The sequence below is a fragment of the Malania oleifera genome, chromosome 2 (assembly GCF_029873635.1).
Source record: "Malania oleifera isolate guangnan ecotype guangnan chromosome 2, ASM2987363v1, whole genome shotgun sequence".
NCBI lineage: Eukaryota > Viridiplantae > Streptophyta > Magnoliopsida > Santalales > Ximeniaceae > Malania > Malania oleifera.
In genome coordinates this window covers 129,408,393-129,425,381 of record NC_080418.1, presented here as the reverse complement: position 1 = coordinate 129,425,381, position 16,989 = coordinate 129,408,393, and the positions used below count along the sequence as shown (strand labels likewise).

The 16,989-nt window shown below is 36.7% G+C and overlaps 1 protein-coding gene across 3 annotated transcripts in view; it reads right to left on the bottom strand.

Moving 5' to 3' along the window:
- Positions 1-1,362: 1,362 nt before the first annotated feature.
- The window catches only part of LOC131147783 (E3 ubiquitin-protein ligase HOS1), a 32,467-nt gene continuing 16,840 nt past the window's right edge, over positions 1,363-16,989 (bottom strand). For 2 of the 3 annotated variants that reach the window (XM_058097350.1, XM_058097351.1), the window contains 6 exons: positions 16,271-16,675; positions 15,999-16,157; positions 4,079-4,573; positions 3,477-3,614; positions 2,101-2,834; positions 1,363-1,946 (listed from right to left, as the gene is read on the bottom strand). In XM_058097350.1, the coding sequence (XP_057953333.1) occupies positions 1,781-1,946; positions 2,101-2,834; positions 3,477-3,614; positions 4,079-4,573; positions 15,999-16,157; positions 16,271-16,675 (2,097 nt within the window). In that variant the 3' untranslated portion in view covers positions 1,363-1,780. The remainder of the gene's footprint in view (positions 1,947-2,100; positions 2,835-3,476; positions 3,615-4,078; positions 4,574-15,998; positions 16,158-16,270; positions 16,676-16,989) is intronic. The other variant, XM_058097352.1, reaches the window with a different exon arrangement.

Sequence of the window (16,989 nt, the reverse complement as noted above, 5' to 3'; positions counted from 1 at the left end):
TGTTATACGTATCATTCAAATACACTACTCTTACATCTTATTTATTGCTTTGTGGATGGTCTTGTGCATTACAATTATACAAATCAGAGTGGCAAGGATGGTGAGTGTAAATGTGCAACTAAATCCATAGTGTAGGAGAAATATGCTCTCTCTCTCTCTCTTTCTAAATGATGGGAGTTCTATTGGGGGGGGAAGGAAATTTGATTTTGTATCCGTTCTTTTGGGGCATTGCAGTCACCTGTACCCCTAAAAAATGCCCCATTTTCTTTGATGGGTAAAATCCTCTTTTTTAAGTTGCTTTGATTCTTGCTGAAGTATATCTGAATTTCAGAATTTGACAAATATGGCTCGAAGTGAGAATCTAGCCACCAGAAAAAAAAAAAAACTATAGTATTGGTATGGATATGTGGCTGTTGATGTTATTATTATTATTTTTTGACCAGGGTTATGGCTATTGGATATTTTTTAAAAAATTTGAGAATTGACTTGTATTTTTCCATCCTTTTAAAGCATAATCTTATTTCTAGAAGCTAATGTTTAAATTTGTTCAAAAATTCGAGGATAATCTCCAAAGCTTGAGACCCAAAAAGAAAAAGATAAAAAAAAAAGGTACAAAATATTCATTGGCGCATTGATAATGCATTTTCTCGGGAGGAGAATGTGCCTTGGACAAACCATTCTAGTCTAATAAGCAGGAACCTTCTTAATCAGCTAATGAATCGGCCGCGTACCAAGGCAGCTACAAAAGGTAGCATGCCCTAAATTTTAATTTAATAAAGAAAAATATTCGAAAAGGAAATACAATAAAATCTAAAATTTTAATTTACTTTTGGGTTCATGAAATGCATATTCTTTACAATAAAATGTTATGACAACTGTATAGGATTGCAACCATTTAGAAAGAGTTTACTCATACAAAATATTTATATTTTTTCATTTAAAATATACATTTCAATGTTTACATTCAAGTATGATTATTTCTCAACTTTTTCTTATGAATTCATTAAAAAAAAGTTTTAGATTTTGATTAATTTTGCAACATTATTTTATTTAAACAATGAAATATCATCTATTTTCTTCACTTTTGTCATTCGATCGACAGAATTAAGCATTGGGTTTGATCATAGATTACTTTGAAAAGAAAAACATTCTTCATGATAAAACCATCAAAACAAAAAGACAGAGTCAAAAAGTGTGCCTAGAAATTCCATAATTTGTTAAAATTTTTGAGTATGAAAAAAATAAACTAATTTTAAGATGTCACATTGTTTGATAAAAACTTGTGATGACTAGCTGACTTGTTTTGAAAAAGGCTTGGCCAAGAGCGAAAAATAAAATACATAAACAAAAACTGCCACAAGCTTTGAATCACACAGAAGCTCTGAGAATTAATACAATAGTACAAATATGAATTGTACAAAAATGTCCCCCCCCCCCCCCCCCGGGCCGTCTCTCTCTCTCTCTCTCTCTCTCTAAAATAGAATTTCCTGTTTAATCAATAAGGAATGGGACAAAGTGCAGAACTCAACCAGGCATCATTTCTAAAAACACTGGCATGCATCCTAAACTCTTTCAAACCCATGACCCATGACTGATGCCACCCTTCCATGGGAGAAGAGGAACAGCACTGCATTCATCCTTTCACTCACCTATGTAATTCTGGGCGTCCTTATGGCTTTAGCTGTTAGTCTCACTCTGCTCTTCTTTGTCCATCAGAATGAGAAACCATGGAAGTTTGAAAAGAAGTTTTAATGTCCATGAAAATATGCCGATGCCATCTTCATCTTCTTGCAACTCTACTTCTTCTAATTCCTCTCAAAGTAGTAGTATGAGGGAGAACTCTTTCTGGACTTTGCTCTTCTTCATCTTCACTAGTTTCATCAGACCTCCATCTTGGCCTACCATTTGCATTCCAATCTTTAATAGTGAAATCATCCTCTCCATGCCTTAAAAATTTTAGAAAATAAAAAACTTAGAAATTTAAAATTTTTAAAAAATTAAATATTTAAAATTTTAAAATAATTAAATACTACATGATAGAAAAATCAAAAATAAAATAGCTAAGGTGGGAAGGATAGGATTAAGGGATTAACTAGGTACCTCCATGAGACATCCATTGGATCATCTGAAGAAACCACATTCCAAGGTCTATCAGGTCCATCAGAAGCAAGTCGTTTGTTAGAAGCATTTGGATGAGAGTCTTTGACTGAACTTTTATGCAAGCCATGGTTGCTGCTGGGTGCAATAGCTGTACCAGTCATCACCCTTTGGGAGTATGGAGGACTGGAATTCTTGAACTTGTAAGAAAACCCATTTTGCTGTAGTTCTGGCGAGACACTGTTTCGTTGATTGCCTTGCAAGTTACTATTCTGAAGCACCCTCAATGAACTTCTGTTAAGGTCTTTCAGGGGCGAAGCATTCAAAGGAATAGTACTATGAATTCTGGAAGTTGGAATTTCATCAAATTTGAAGTTTTTGCTGATACCAATCTGAGGCTTTAATCCTCTTTCTGAATTGGTAAAGAACCTCTCATGGAGTAAAGACATAGAACCATCCTTACGGGGTTCAAAACGGGCACTGCTGACAGATCCACCTACTTTTGGAGTATCATAAATAGATGGTTTCAAGGATGTACTACTTTGGTCCACCCACAAAAGGGAATGATCGGCAGATGAGTGAACCAACAAACTTGTTGAATTTGATTCTAGTAACCCAAAAATATCAGATTTTGCAGGCTGATCAGTTTCATCGACACGAGTAACGCCAATCTCAGGCAATTTTCCATTCTTTACTTGTTGCTGTTGGACTTCTGGTAGCAACTCCATACTTCTATCCTGTTGAAAAACATGGAACACAGATAAAAAATTTATTTAGCATGCTTCCTTCTGCAAGCAGTTTTTTGTTTCAATTTTGTGCAGAAGCACCTGCTCCCGCATGTTCAAACTCAAAAATGCATGAAACCATAGGAATGAATTCTCAACAGTAGAGCCATCCCCATTGAAAGCCCTTTCTTCGACCACTTAACTAATGAGTTAGGAGCATAAGTTTTCTTGCAGAGTTGCAACTGGGATTTGGTGGATGACTTTTGTCTAGAAATGGACCACAATTCCCAGCATCATTGTCATCACCATATTATTTGCTTGGTGCCACTTTTCACCATTATCATACATGTTCAAATGCAAAAATGCTTAAACTACTGGGAATTGAGAATAAAACAGAACAAATATAAAATCCACAATGCCCTGCCCATACCAAGAACAGAAAGAAGGGGAAAAAAATGCTTATGGGGACATGTGCTTCATTCCCCCTCCAACATTAACAAAATTGTTTGAGATAGCCTATTAAACAGATAAAATAACTGAATGTGTCATTTGCAACAATTCAACCAAACCCCAACTAATGCCATTAATAGGTAAATGGGTCAAATGATGAGTTGCATTAAATGTATTTGATAATCTTAAACATAAATTACTCACAACCAATCCTGCTCTCCAGTGACTTGCTGATCTCATTCTGATTAAGACCTCTTCACTGACAGATTTCTTTGAGATGAAATCCTGCTCTACATTCTGAAGTTTTTTATCAACCTGGAATGCCTCTGGATATCGATAGCGCTGAAATGATTAGGAAACAAAGAAAAATTAGAAAGAAGCCAAAAAATGGTTAGCAAACAACGAAATCTAAAGCCAACCAGTCATACACAAGGCTGAAAATGAACTCCATCCCAAGTACTATTTGACTGTTGTAAGCCATGTCTCTGCAACTCCTGGAAGAAACATGGCTTCCATTTTTTGGAGTAAATAAAGCCCCATTTCACTATGAGGTCCACAAAGAGAGTAGTTTCAGTTATATTAATTATGCTATTATGCCCACAGAAAGTCATTAATACTGATAATGCTTCAATAAAAGTGTCATCTTGATCATCATCAGTAACAATAGAACAATCAGACAAATCATCAGTAACAATAGAACAATCAGACAATGATTTCAGTAAATAGGAGCTGGCAACTCTACAAAATGAAAGAATGAATAATAGAAATGGAGAACATTGGCTTCCAATCTAAAACAGAGTACTTACCTGAAGATAAAACACTACAAGAAGACTTCCAGCAGTCGTCGAAGGGTCATTAATAGCATATTCTAACAGGCATTTATGAAGATACTTCTCTTCATCAGAATCCCATGGCAATTCTATCATTCGATCCACCAAATTCCTCCGAATACAAAGACAACAAATTTCAGTGATCAATGCCTCTACCCAGTCTGCCCAAGGCCTACATTCATCTTTCAAATCATCTGAAAAACCTCTACATGGCCCATGCTTCAACTTCCTTTCCTTGATTTTCATGCAGAGCATTCTCTGATACATAAATGCTTCAGTTAGAAGTCCACATTCTACTCTCACCCGAATTGCAGTAACAGCCTCACCAAGGGAAACCAACTGCGCTCCATCACGCCCAGACCACCGTAAAACCATGAGAGCTGCATCAGGGTTTTGCCTTTCCAACAGAACTTGTGCAATTTTAGGGTGAGTCTCTGGGCCTGAGATCTCTGGAAGAATGTGACAGGCTTCCTAAGCAATAGAATGCATGAAGAACAATTAACATATAAATGATAGATAGAGCTCACAAATCGGATAAATTTAAATGAACCAATATGAAATCCATGCTAGCATCTCTAAAATTGTGTCAGATGCTTAAATTAGGAACAAATTGATATATTCTGTCAGAGGCCACTATGATTGGTTTGAAAGGTGTTCCTTTTTTTAAGGATTAAAACTCATCAGCAACGGGTTCTTGTCAGGAGAAAATACAACAGGAGTGCACCTTTAGTGGAGATGATATCTTACCAATTCTTATTTCTCCATAGGAACCTATTGTGCAGGACAACAAGGTTCACGATCTGCTGGAGAATTTGAACCTTTGTTTGACTGATCCTGCTGGGAAAGAAATGAGGTTGGACACTGGGAAATCTAAAAGGAAAAAGAGTCAAAGAGAGATAATTTAAGATGCTCTGTCAATTATGTTTGGAAGGGTTTGAAGAAAGGTTTTTTGAACAGTATTCTTTTTCCTTTCAGTTGTATGTCTTGACATCTTGTCCTCCTATAGGTTGTAATAATCTCTCTTTTGATAAATTTTCTTTAGCCCTAATTATTTCACACTCAGGCACCACGTCCTTTCTACCAATATTTGACAACTGAGGCAATTCTTCACAATAGTAGAATATATGTTAGTCTATCGGAGAAGCAATGCAGTCATCTGATCAAATAATATTCATGTAACATCTTTAAAAACTTCTGTTAGAGGTTATTTATGTCTTTTAGTATTATTATTAAGGGTGTTCGTATGTTAATTAGTGAGAGTTAGTAAGGGTATTATTGTCATCAAAATGTATTTAATTTGTATAATAAATAGAGGGAGAGACCTACCTTTAAGTTAGATCATTCATTTTAATCAAAATTTCAAAATGGTATTAGAGCGTGATCCAAATCTAAACCCTATTACACTCAGCCCTCGCCGGAAAAACCATTCCTGTCACTGTCCTCAGATCCACCTCCACCCCTCATTATTTCACAAAACCAACCATATACTCAAACAAAGAACCCTCCGAAGCCTAACCCCACAAAACCCTATCGCTGGAAAAGGTCCCACGCGCCGCCACGCGCAGGCCAATTTCCGGCAGGGCTGACCCGACATGCCGGTGCGTGAGTTTCTGGCCACCTTTTCCTTTTTTTTTTTCCTCTGCCCTGTCCTGTCCTCTCCAGACAATATTATCAAGCTGTTGGGCATGTTTTTTGCTCAAAAATCCAACCTTTTTCGACAATGCACTCGCAATACTCTGTTAATTCTGTTCAGGGTTTGTGAAGGGTTCTTTGTGAGTTTCTTGGAGCAGTGGCAGTGTTCGTATGTGAGGCTCATATCAGTTGGTGAGCCATTCACCTTGCCCGTGGTTGTGTCAGTGCTTCACATAGTTTGTGATTGTCTAGATTAGATTTGATTGATCTTCTTGTTTGACATTGGTGTGGCTGCAAGTTTGTGAGTGTTGGAATGGAATCTATGAATCCCAAAATCTGTTTCCTACATCGCCGCCATAGATAACGACTCCAAAGTTGGATGGAAAAAACAATATTCAATGGTCTAAAGCTGTTCGGGTTTATTTAGTAGGATTAGGAAAATCTGACCACATGCTCCAATCTGATCCTACTGATGAGAAGAGAAAAGAAGTGTGGATTCAAGAAGATGCCTTGATTGTTTCCCTCTTATCGAATTCGATGGAGCCACAGATTGTATGGATGTGTTTGCATCTAGATACGTGCAAGGAGATTTGGGATTATGTCAAACTTCTATACTCCAGTAACATTACATGATTACATGTATGTATGATTTATCCCAAAAGTACTCTCAGTTACAACAAGGAGATAGGAGTATTGCAGATTATTTTGTAGAGATGAAGTGTATTCATGAGGAGCTTAATGTTGTGCAACCTATAACTGCCGACATTCGTGCTATGTAATACCAGGGAGAGCAGATGACAGTCCTTCACGTTTTAGCGGGCTTGTTACCCAAGTTTGAGGCAGTTCAGTCCCAGACACTTAGTCGTGTCAATCTGCCATCTGCCAATGTTTATTCTTGTGCTCGTGCTTCCTTTTGCACGCATTCTCTTGCTCTTGCATCCGACTCTGAGAGGACAGCCTTAGCTACAGAGGTTGATTTCTAGTTCTCTACCTAACAACCGCAAAAGTTATCGAGGTGGTTTGAGTGGTCATGGTGGTAGAGACACACGAGGTAGAGGTACTCCTTGCAAGTGGACTCATTGTGGATGGAGTAATCATACAATTTAGTATTGGGATCTCCATTGTAGACCTTCACGCGTTGCCAATGCAGCCAACAGCGACTTCACACCTTTGGCGGCAGCCAGCGCAGCCACCACCAACTCCTCACCTTTGGAACCGAGTGGGGGGCAATGTACTGTATCCATGTCGGAGGAAGAGTATTCCAAGTTCCAATAGTATCAAGCATCATAAGAAGTTTTTCTTCCCATTGTATCTCTTGGCCAAACAAGGTAATCCCACAATATGCCTGTCATCCAGTATTTCTCGTCCTAGTCCTTGGGTCATAGACTCTGCCACCATTGATCATATTATAAGTATACCTAGCTTCTTCTCCACTCTTCAATGTCTTGCAAATTTACCTTGTGTTACTCCTGCTGATTGATCGACCACTGCAGTCAAGGAAATTGGGACTATAAATTCCACTTCTTCTATTTCTCTTTCTTTGGTTTTGTATATTCCCAAATTTCCTTTCAATCTTATGTTCATTAGCAAGATTACTAAATCCATGAGTTGTTTAGTGACGTTCTTCCCTGATTTTGTGGTTATTCGGGATTTGAAGACAAGGACGATAATTTGTGGAGGGCATGAAGTTGGTGGACTCTATCACTTTGAGCCACTATCTCCTTCTACTGCTTGCACTGCTACTGCCACACCTTTCCAAATTCATTGTCGTCTTGGTCATCCTTCACTGGAAAAGTTAAAATGTCTTGCTCCTAGTTTGAGTTCTATGTCTAGTCTTAATTGTGAGTCTTGTCAATTGGGAAAGCACCATCGTGTCCCTTTCGCTTCCCGAGTCAATAAATGGGCTACAAGCCCTTTTATGTTAGTCCATTCTCATGTTTGGGGTCCTAGTAGAGTTGTGTCCAAGTTGGGTCTCTTTATTAAAGAGATAAATGCTTTACATGATAATGGCACTTGGGGCCTTGATACCTCTTCCTCCTGAAAAGTCTGTGGTTGGTTATCTCTAGGTTTACACTATGAAAGTCAACCCTGATGGCTATGTGGCTCGTCTAAAGGTCCATCTTGCTGCTAAGGGATATACTCAAGTGTATGGTCTGGGTTATTCTGATGCTTTTTCTCCAGTTGTTAAACTTACATTAGTAAATTCGTTCATCTCCTTGGCTACTACTTGACACTAGCCTCTACACCAATTAGATGTGAAGAAAGCCTTCTTGCATGGTGACCTTGCAGAGGAGGTTTATATGGAGCAACCACCTGGGTTTGTTGCTCAAGAGGAGTCAAGCTTAGTGTGTCAACTCAAGAAGGCTCTATATGGTTTAAAATAGTCTCCCAGAGCATGGTTCAGTTGTTTCTTTACTATAGCACTTGAGTTTGGTCTTCGACAGTGTGTAGTGGATCATTCCATGTTTTATCATCATACTTCATCGGGTAGGATCCCTCTTGTTGCTTATGTGGATGATATTGTTATTACAGGTGATGATGATAAAGGTTATTCAAAGTCACAATTTTTTTTCTACAGATTAAGTTTCAAACCAAAGATTTGGTACTGTTGAAAAACTTCTTGGGTATAGAAGTATCTAGATCCCGTATGGAAACTATTTTGTCATAGAGGAAGTATGTTCTTGATCTATTGGATGAAATTGGATCGTTGGGATCTAAACCTGTTGACACACCTACGAATCCTATCAGCAAGTTAATGCTAGATATGTGTGATTTGCTACCTAATCCTAGACAATATTGGAGACTTGTTGGTAAGTTGAATAATCTCACAGTCATTCAGCCAGATATATCTTCTGCAACAAGTGTTGCGAGTCAATTTCTAGATTCTCCGAGGACAAGTCACTGGGACGCAATAATTCGCATCTTTAAATATCTCAAAAGTGCACTTGGAAGAGGTCTTTTATACCGTGATCTAGGTCACACTTATTGTAATGACCCGAAAAATTTTAATGATAAAAATTGGGAAAAGTAATAAATGGAAAAGATAAATAAGGAATAAAGAAAGAGAGGGGAAAAAAATTTAAAAAGGGATAATAAGCAAGTGCTTGTCGACAAGCAGGATTTTCTCGTCGACGAGTGATGTTGTGAGCGCCGTCACCGAGTAAGTATGTCTCATTGACGAGGATTAACCGAGAGGGTTTTGGCTGTTCTGAAACTCGTCGACGAGCTCATGGCCTTGTTGACGAGTGTTCGTCAGTGGTTCGTCGACGAATCCTATTTTCTCGTCGACAAGTCCACATGGCAAGGATGAGTATATAAAGATCTAAGGTTACTTTCTTGCGAAGGAAAACATTTTTCCTTCAGCTCTCTCTCTCTAAACGCATCTCTCTCCCTTCTCTCTAAGAATCCGGCCCGGCTTCAGCCAGAATCGACGAACGGAGGTCGCTGCGATGTTCTAGGGAAGATTCTCTACACATCTAGCGGATCAGTTTTCTAAACTGGACACTTCAGGAAACGCTCCTAAGTTGAGGTAAGGGTCTCAATTCTCAGTTTTGGGTTTTTAAAAGGTTAATTAAGATTATTAAGTTGAGAAAATGTGGAAATAATAGTTTATTTGGGATTATTTAATTAAGCTAGGGTTTTTGAACCAGGGACCGAGTGAGCATCACAGGCATTAGTTTGGGATACTTGTTGGTGTAGTTCGAGGATTCAGGTAAGGGGAAAAATTATATATTAAATCAGGTTTTCATGAATTAAATGAAAATGGATTATGTTTTATTTATATGTTTCCATGTGGGTATAAAATGTCAAGCATGTAAATTATGTTTTCTGAACTTAGGGCTGCTCATTTAGCTACATATATGTGAAAATGAAGTGATGAAAGTGGGAAATATTTCCAAAATAATTCTGTAATAAATGAATGTATATTTTCAGTATATAAATGTTAAATGTTGGTTGACTTATTTTACAGGCAATGTATAAATTTTATTGCTAAAATTGTGTGGCATGAGCAGATGGTAATGCAGTGTAAATGTATGTTATATGTAGGAGATGCAGGCTATGTAAGAAATGCATTGATAATGAAATGTTATAATGACTATGTTGCTTGTGTTTGATAATGCAACCATGTATGCAATGACAGCTAAAAGGAGTTGTAGACTAAATGATGACAGCTAAAAGGAATTGTGTTCGCAAATTTTAGCGCATATCTACGTGTACTAACTGATGTACAGCTAAAAGGAGCTGTAGTATGAATGAATGAAATGAAAATGAATGAAATGGAAATGTGAATGAAACGAATATGAAATATGAAATGTGAAAGATGTAAAATGTTAAAGGTTACGTAAAGTGAAATGCCAAGAAATGCTAAAGTTATGAACATGAACAGATACAGATGGTTGAATAACGACAAACAGAATAATGTATTATAATATTATCAAGTATTTATGCCAGTAGAACATGTCATGTTAGGGCGGGACAAACTCTTCGCCTGAGGGCTTACTGAGAAAGACGAGCGCACTAGTAGTATCAAATGTAGTAGTAGGCTGCATAACGCACTAGGGTAGAGGAAAACTACTTGTATGGGAGGGTAGATTTCTTTATTCTTGGGGGTCTTCGCTAGTAAACTTTTGTATGAACTGTGTGAGTACGAGATTAATCTGACACTTGAGGGCTTACTAAGTAAGGTGAGTGCTTTGGTATGCTTCAATTGTGACCTTTGGGTTACCTATTGTATCAGCGCAGAGGGGTGTTACTTATATGGGCGGGTAATCACCCCTATCCTTGGGTAGTCTCGTGGGTAATTGTTTTGCATGTGTTTGATAGGGTTCGAAAAATGATTTCAGAATATATGTTATTTGTTTTTGCAAATGATATTAAAATGTTGATTATAATCTCATGTGAACCACACGCTGTTTTAATATATAATGTTTCTTTCCCTTACTGAGATGTGTCTCACTCGATTACAAATTTATCTTTTCAGGACCGCCACGTAAACGAGCTTAGAGAAGCTCAAGGTTGATAGCATTTTTGGGGTTCTAGATCAAGAAAAGGGTATAAATTTTTTTGATGATATTTGGGATGTATATAAGTTATGTTTTATGTTTTATGTTTTAAAATTTTCTGAGGTATGGATGGTTGTGGAACATACTGGTGTTTGCGAATACTGTATATTTTTGGAGATATGTGGATATATGGGAATACAGGTGATGAATGGCTATTATGGGATACAGATAGAATTAGTAAACTCTAGTATTTATTTTTATGATTGAGGATCATAGTTATGTTTTCCGCTACGTATGTATGTATTTGTTATGGAATATCAGGATTTTATCAAGTATAACGTGTCGGACCAGGTTTAAGGGTTTGGGGCGTTACACTTATATCCATGGATATCCTAGACAATATCAGAGACTTGTTGGTAAGTTGAATAATCTCATAGTCATTCAACCAGATATATCTTTTGCAACAAGTGTTGTGAGTCAATTTCTAGATTCTCTAAGGACAAGTCACTGGGACGCAATAGTTCGCATCTTCAGATATCTCAAAGGTGCACTTGGGAGATGTCTTTTATACCCCCCAATGCTTTTGTAAACAAATCAGCAAATTGCATATCGTACTTGACATAAGCAGTAGTAATGAGCTTCTGCACAAGTTTCTCCCGAAAAAAGTGGCAATCAACTTCAATGTACTTTGTCCGCTCATGAAAGACTGGGTTGGAGGTCATATGAAGAGCAACTTGATTGTCACATATCAATTTCATAGGTTGAGAATGCGAAAAACCCAATTCTTCCAACATGTTCTTCAACCAGACAAGTTCACAAGTAGTGTGAGCCATAACTCTATATTCTGATTCAGCACTTGACCTGACCACCATAGTTTGTTTCTTACTAATCCAAGAAACCAAATTACCACCAACCAAGATACAGTACCTAGTTGTGGATCTCTAGTTAGAAGGCGACCTAACCCAATTTGCATCTGTATATCCATGGATATAAGTGTGACCTAAATCACGGTATAAAAGACATCTCCCAAGTGCACCTTTGAGATATCTGAAGATGCGAATTATTGCGTCCCAGTGACTTGTCCTCAGAGAATCTAGAAATTGACTCACAACACTTGTTGCAAAAGATATATCTGGTTGAATGACTATGAGATTATTCAACTTACCAACAAGTCTCTAATATTGTCTAGGATATCCATGGATATAAGGGCAGTCTTTCATGAGCGGACGAAGTACATTGAAGTTGATTGCCACTTTTTTCGGGAGAAACTTGTGCAGAAGCTCATTACTACTGCTTATGTCAAGTCCGATATGCAATTTGCTGATTTGTTTACAAAAGCATTGGGGGGTGCTCATGTTAAACTTATTTGTAACAAGCTAGGAGCATTTGACATTTATGCTCCAGCTTGAGGGTGTGTCAGACATTATTTATGTCTTTTAGTAAAATTATTATTAAGTGTGTTAGTATGCTAACTAGTGAGAGTTAGCAAGGGTATTGTTGTCATTAGAACATATTTAATTTGAATTATAAATAGAGAGAGAGATCTGAATATTGTTATTATTCTAAAAGAAGAAAAAATAAAACTTAGAATATTGTTGTTAGATATAGTAAGATCTGAATTTGTAAAAACTTTGAGCAAGCTTATCCTAAAAGAAATGTAGAAACGAGGTTGGTATCTTCTAAAGCTCTAGCAGAGCATCTAAACTATATAGGACGGGAGGTGGGGAAAACTAAGAAATAAACCTTAGACCTAGAAATACCTTGATAAGAAAGATCAAATTGCCTAGAAGAGACCCGCTTATAGGCCATTAAGCAAACAAAAATTTGATACAAAGTGAAATTTTTAGTTAACGAGACACAATTTAAATAAATGTTTAATTATTGAATTTTTCTCAAAGGTTCTCTTTGCACATTATTAAAAAAATAATAATTGGTAATCAAAGATAACTGAACAATATATAATGAAGCTTGGAACAACTAAAATAATTAACTTCAAAGTAGCATACACAAACAAACATAAGCAATCAAACAATTTATGCACATACAAGTAATTTAAAAATTATTGCAATCTTCTTGAATAAAAGGCACATAGGGAATACATTATAGCTTTTTTTTTAGGAGGGGGGGAGGGGTGGGAAAAAACACAAGAAGAAGATGAGACAAAACTGACAAAAAATATTCATGCATACCCAACAAAAAAGACCAAACAACATTATACTTACTTTCAACGGATAGGCTAGAAACAATACATATAGATATATATATAGATGCACATATACATACAAAGGCTCTAGGAACAAAGATCAGGCTCCAACAACCAAATAGGCCCAAAACCCACAAATTTCAAAAAAAAAATATTAAAAAAAATGCACAATTCTGACATAACAAAAAAATTAGCAAGTTGCAAGGTATAGCGCAAAAGGCAGAACCATCTTCTTCGCCACTATAGTTGGGTATCCAATTTCCATCAATTCCCCATATAAAAAAATATCCCTTGCAAATAAGTGTAATGTTGCTTGATCTTCTTTGTTGGGTTTGCATACTGAGTTTTTTTGTCAGTTTTGTGCCATCTTCTTCTTTTGTTTTCTTTAAACTATAGATATAACATGTTTCAGGCAAATCATGCTATTGATTTGGAGAATATTGAAATAATTTTTTAATTAATTGCAATTACTTAACTAATTATTTGATTGTTTGTTTATGTCTGAACAAATTAAAACAACAAATTAATTGAAAGTCCTTGAACCATCCCAAAAGTGTCAGGAATATTTAGGAAAATTAACAGAGGCAAAAATATTGGGATCATCCTGGGGGTGCTGGAGGAAGGTCCATCAAATCATAAAGAAAGTTCTAAAATTAAAATGATGTTAAAATTACAACATATTGACCCATATAAATATGGGATAACCCTAGGAGTGGCAAAGAGACTACAGAAAATTAAATATTGGAAACACTAACTTTCATCAGTCCAATGATGCTTGAAGGCCCCACGCAGTGGCAAAGGCCCTCTGAAGCAGCTGAGGATCCGAAACTCTAAATGGTATTAGCACTTGAAAATCTCCTAAAATAAGTTGTTTCTGAGTAAACCATAAACAGAATAATAACTCATAATCACTCCTTTTGAGTATTCTTTACTTAAATGGTTATGATCTTATGTTCTTGCCTTATTTATTGCTTTCGGTCAAATTTTAAATAAACATACATCAAAATCTAAATTTGGAAGTACAATTATGCTTAAGGAAGGTATTGGGTTAATAGCACACTTAGACTGATTAACATGTGAAATATTCCTCCAACATTGACTAAATGATCCTTAAAATAACATGCTCAGACCCTTTTAACATGTGAGTTTTCCCTCCAACATTGGCTAAATAATCCTTGAAATAAACACATTACCTTCAGAATTCAAATACAGTTCACATAGGTAATTACCAAACATTTAAAGATTTGTTAGCTTCACCACATGAGCAGCCCTTCCAGTCAAATAAATGAAGATTACCTCACCTCAGGAGTTATTCCAAGGGCTATCACTTTTAACTCTGAGGCGGCAAAATTTTCCACCCTCAAAACCGATATCTCAAATTTGAGTCAGTCCCCATAACAAAATTTATCAGCAACAATTAATACAGAGCCCAAGAGGCTCAATTAAATTGATGCCCTTCTTTGTCATCCATGTCCCACATGATCAAACTTATAGCATAGTTATAATACAGTGTCATTGAATTATGTATTTTAAATATATATTTTATATTTATAACATATAAAAAACCAACCAAAAATAAGAATTGACTATTCTAACTACTCTCAATTAGCCATGGTGCAAGCAGCACAGTGTCTAACCTCAGTTGCATAAAAAATAAAAAATAAAGAAGTCTAGCCTGCATATCTCTATTGTGTTAGATTTGGGCCTATGGCTGGGTGATTTGGTTTCTTTGGGGTTAGGCCAGGATTGGGCTCAAATATCAGCTCAGTTAGATAACAAGGCCCAAAGTAATATATATAAAGTTAAAAAAAAGAGCCTCCGTCTCAGACCCAATTATCTCAACAGTGTCAAGTTCTCAGCCCTATTTTGAAAAGGATTCTCTGAAGCAGGCCCAATGTTCATCTCAGGCCCAGGAAGTAGGAACTAGTAGCATCCAGGCCCAAAGTTCAAATCAGGCCTTTGGTCCCCCATCGGTTTTGCAGCCGGAGAAAAGACACAGCTATCTACTCACCAAACAGCCTTAATGGTCAAGAGAATGTGAATGCTAGTAGTGAATCCATTAATTCTGGGAGTTTGGTTTTAGTGAGAGAACAATCCCGTGCAGACAACAGAATGTTAACTCCTTAGTGATGCCTGTTAAAAAAGGGGGTATTACAAAGGATTTAGAAGCTGGTGTGGACAAGAATAATAGAGAAGAAGATGTTTTTGTTTTTTTTAGGGGGTTTTTTGGGGGGAGGGGCCTCATCTCTGACAAATTTAAGGGCCGAAGGGTTCATGCTCATCAGGAGACGCCTCAAATGGGTATGGAAACGAGGAAAATATATGAAGAGAAGAGACAGCACTCTGGTGAGAAAGTGCAAAAGATCTCAAGGAGAGATTTTTAACAGGAGAGTGAAGTATACTGGAAGATCTTATGCTAGGAAGGGTGGATCCAATGATGGGTCAAGCAAAGGAAAGGAGATAAAGAAACAGGGGGGCCTCTTGGATAATGATAGTGATGACCTTAGTGAGTTTGATTGTGTGTGTGTGTGTGTGTGTGTGTGTGTGTGTGTGTGTGTGTTTTCTTCTTTTCTTTTCGGGAGGGGGGTCACTTTTGCTTAGTTTTTATTTCATTGTTTTTACTTTCTTCTTTATTATTTTATTTATTTATTTTTGGTGGGCTTCCTGTAACCACTTTGGTAGTAACTTCTCCTTTCCTATCTAATACATTTTTTTTTATCAAAAAATCAAATCAAATCAAATACGCCTACAAAAAAATAAAAAAGAATTCGAACTATGCACAGTTAGTTGTATTAACTTCCTCTACAAATTACTAACAGAATTGCATTCTTTCAATGCTGTGCTGATTCTAGAGACAGAATGAAGATAACTTAAGAAATACGTGCCCACTGGCCACAAATTGTAAATAAGTGGCTGTTTAATAAAATATTGACATACAGTTCATACTAATTTAAATAATACAATATACATACAGCATCATATGGTTGAAAGCTTCGTTAAAACATTCCTTGACAAAATGGAAACTCAAAGGAAATATGTAGAGACATGCAAAACTTACCTGCAGAGCTGCATCTGTGTGGTCATCCAGAAGGTAAAAGGTGAAAGACTCCAACAAGGAATGCCTTGTTATACTAAAGGTAGCTGCAAAATCATCCACAATATGTCTCCACTTTTCACTGGGCACTGTCCAGTGTCTATCAAATAGGTAATACAAAAACTGCTCTTAAATTAAGGAAATTAATGGAAGAAAATTTTACGATTAGACCGATGTATCAAAAGCAGAAGATTCCAAATGCTAAAAAAGTAATTAAAGTAAAAGAAAAAGGATACAATTGCTTGCTTTGCAACAACCAAGTCAGAATTTCCACGTAAAAAGAGTATGTCAGTGGCAGCTCGCAGGTTTTCAAAGGGATAGCATCCTGCCATGCCATCTATCTTAGACTTGAAAACTGATAAACCGCCATCCTTCTGCAAGGATGCAACATCAAATTCCTCCCTCATTTCTTGCATATATCCCTGCTCTATCTCCAGATTCAACAGTGCATCTTCAATAAAAAGGGAACCATTCTGTCCAGTAGGCTCAACTGAGTGATTTACTGAATCAGGCCACGAGCGGGCAATTGCAGCAGATGTCCTTTCACGAACAGCAAAACGCCATGATGTGAAATTAGTGTACCGAGATCTGACATTCTCAAGAAACTGATGTCTTATGCACCACATCATAATCTCCAAATGCTGAAAATCAAAAACCAGAATTGAGAAGAAAAAAGTTAATAATGATAGCTGCAAAGTTCCAGTAAATTAATGGTCTATTCAGAACCTTGTATTTCAGAAAGTACTGCACAACCCTGAAACTCTAATCAGTCTGATAATTTAACACAAAATACAGAAACAGTGTACACGTCATAGTGTACAAGTCATAATTTTGTCCAGAAAGTTTACTCAACCAAGTATAACTTTCACCAGGCACAAAAAAAAAATGATGTGAAAATATCGGCCAAAACCAAAGCTAATATAACAAGAGATGTTATAATGAAACAGAAAAAATA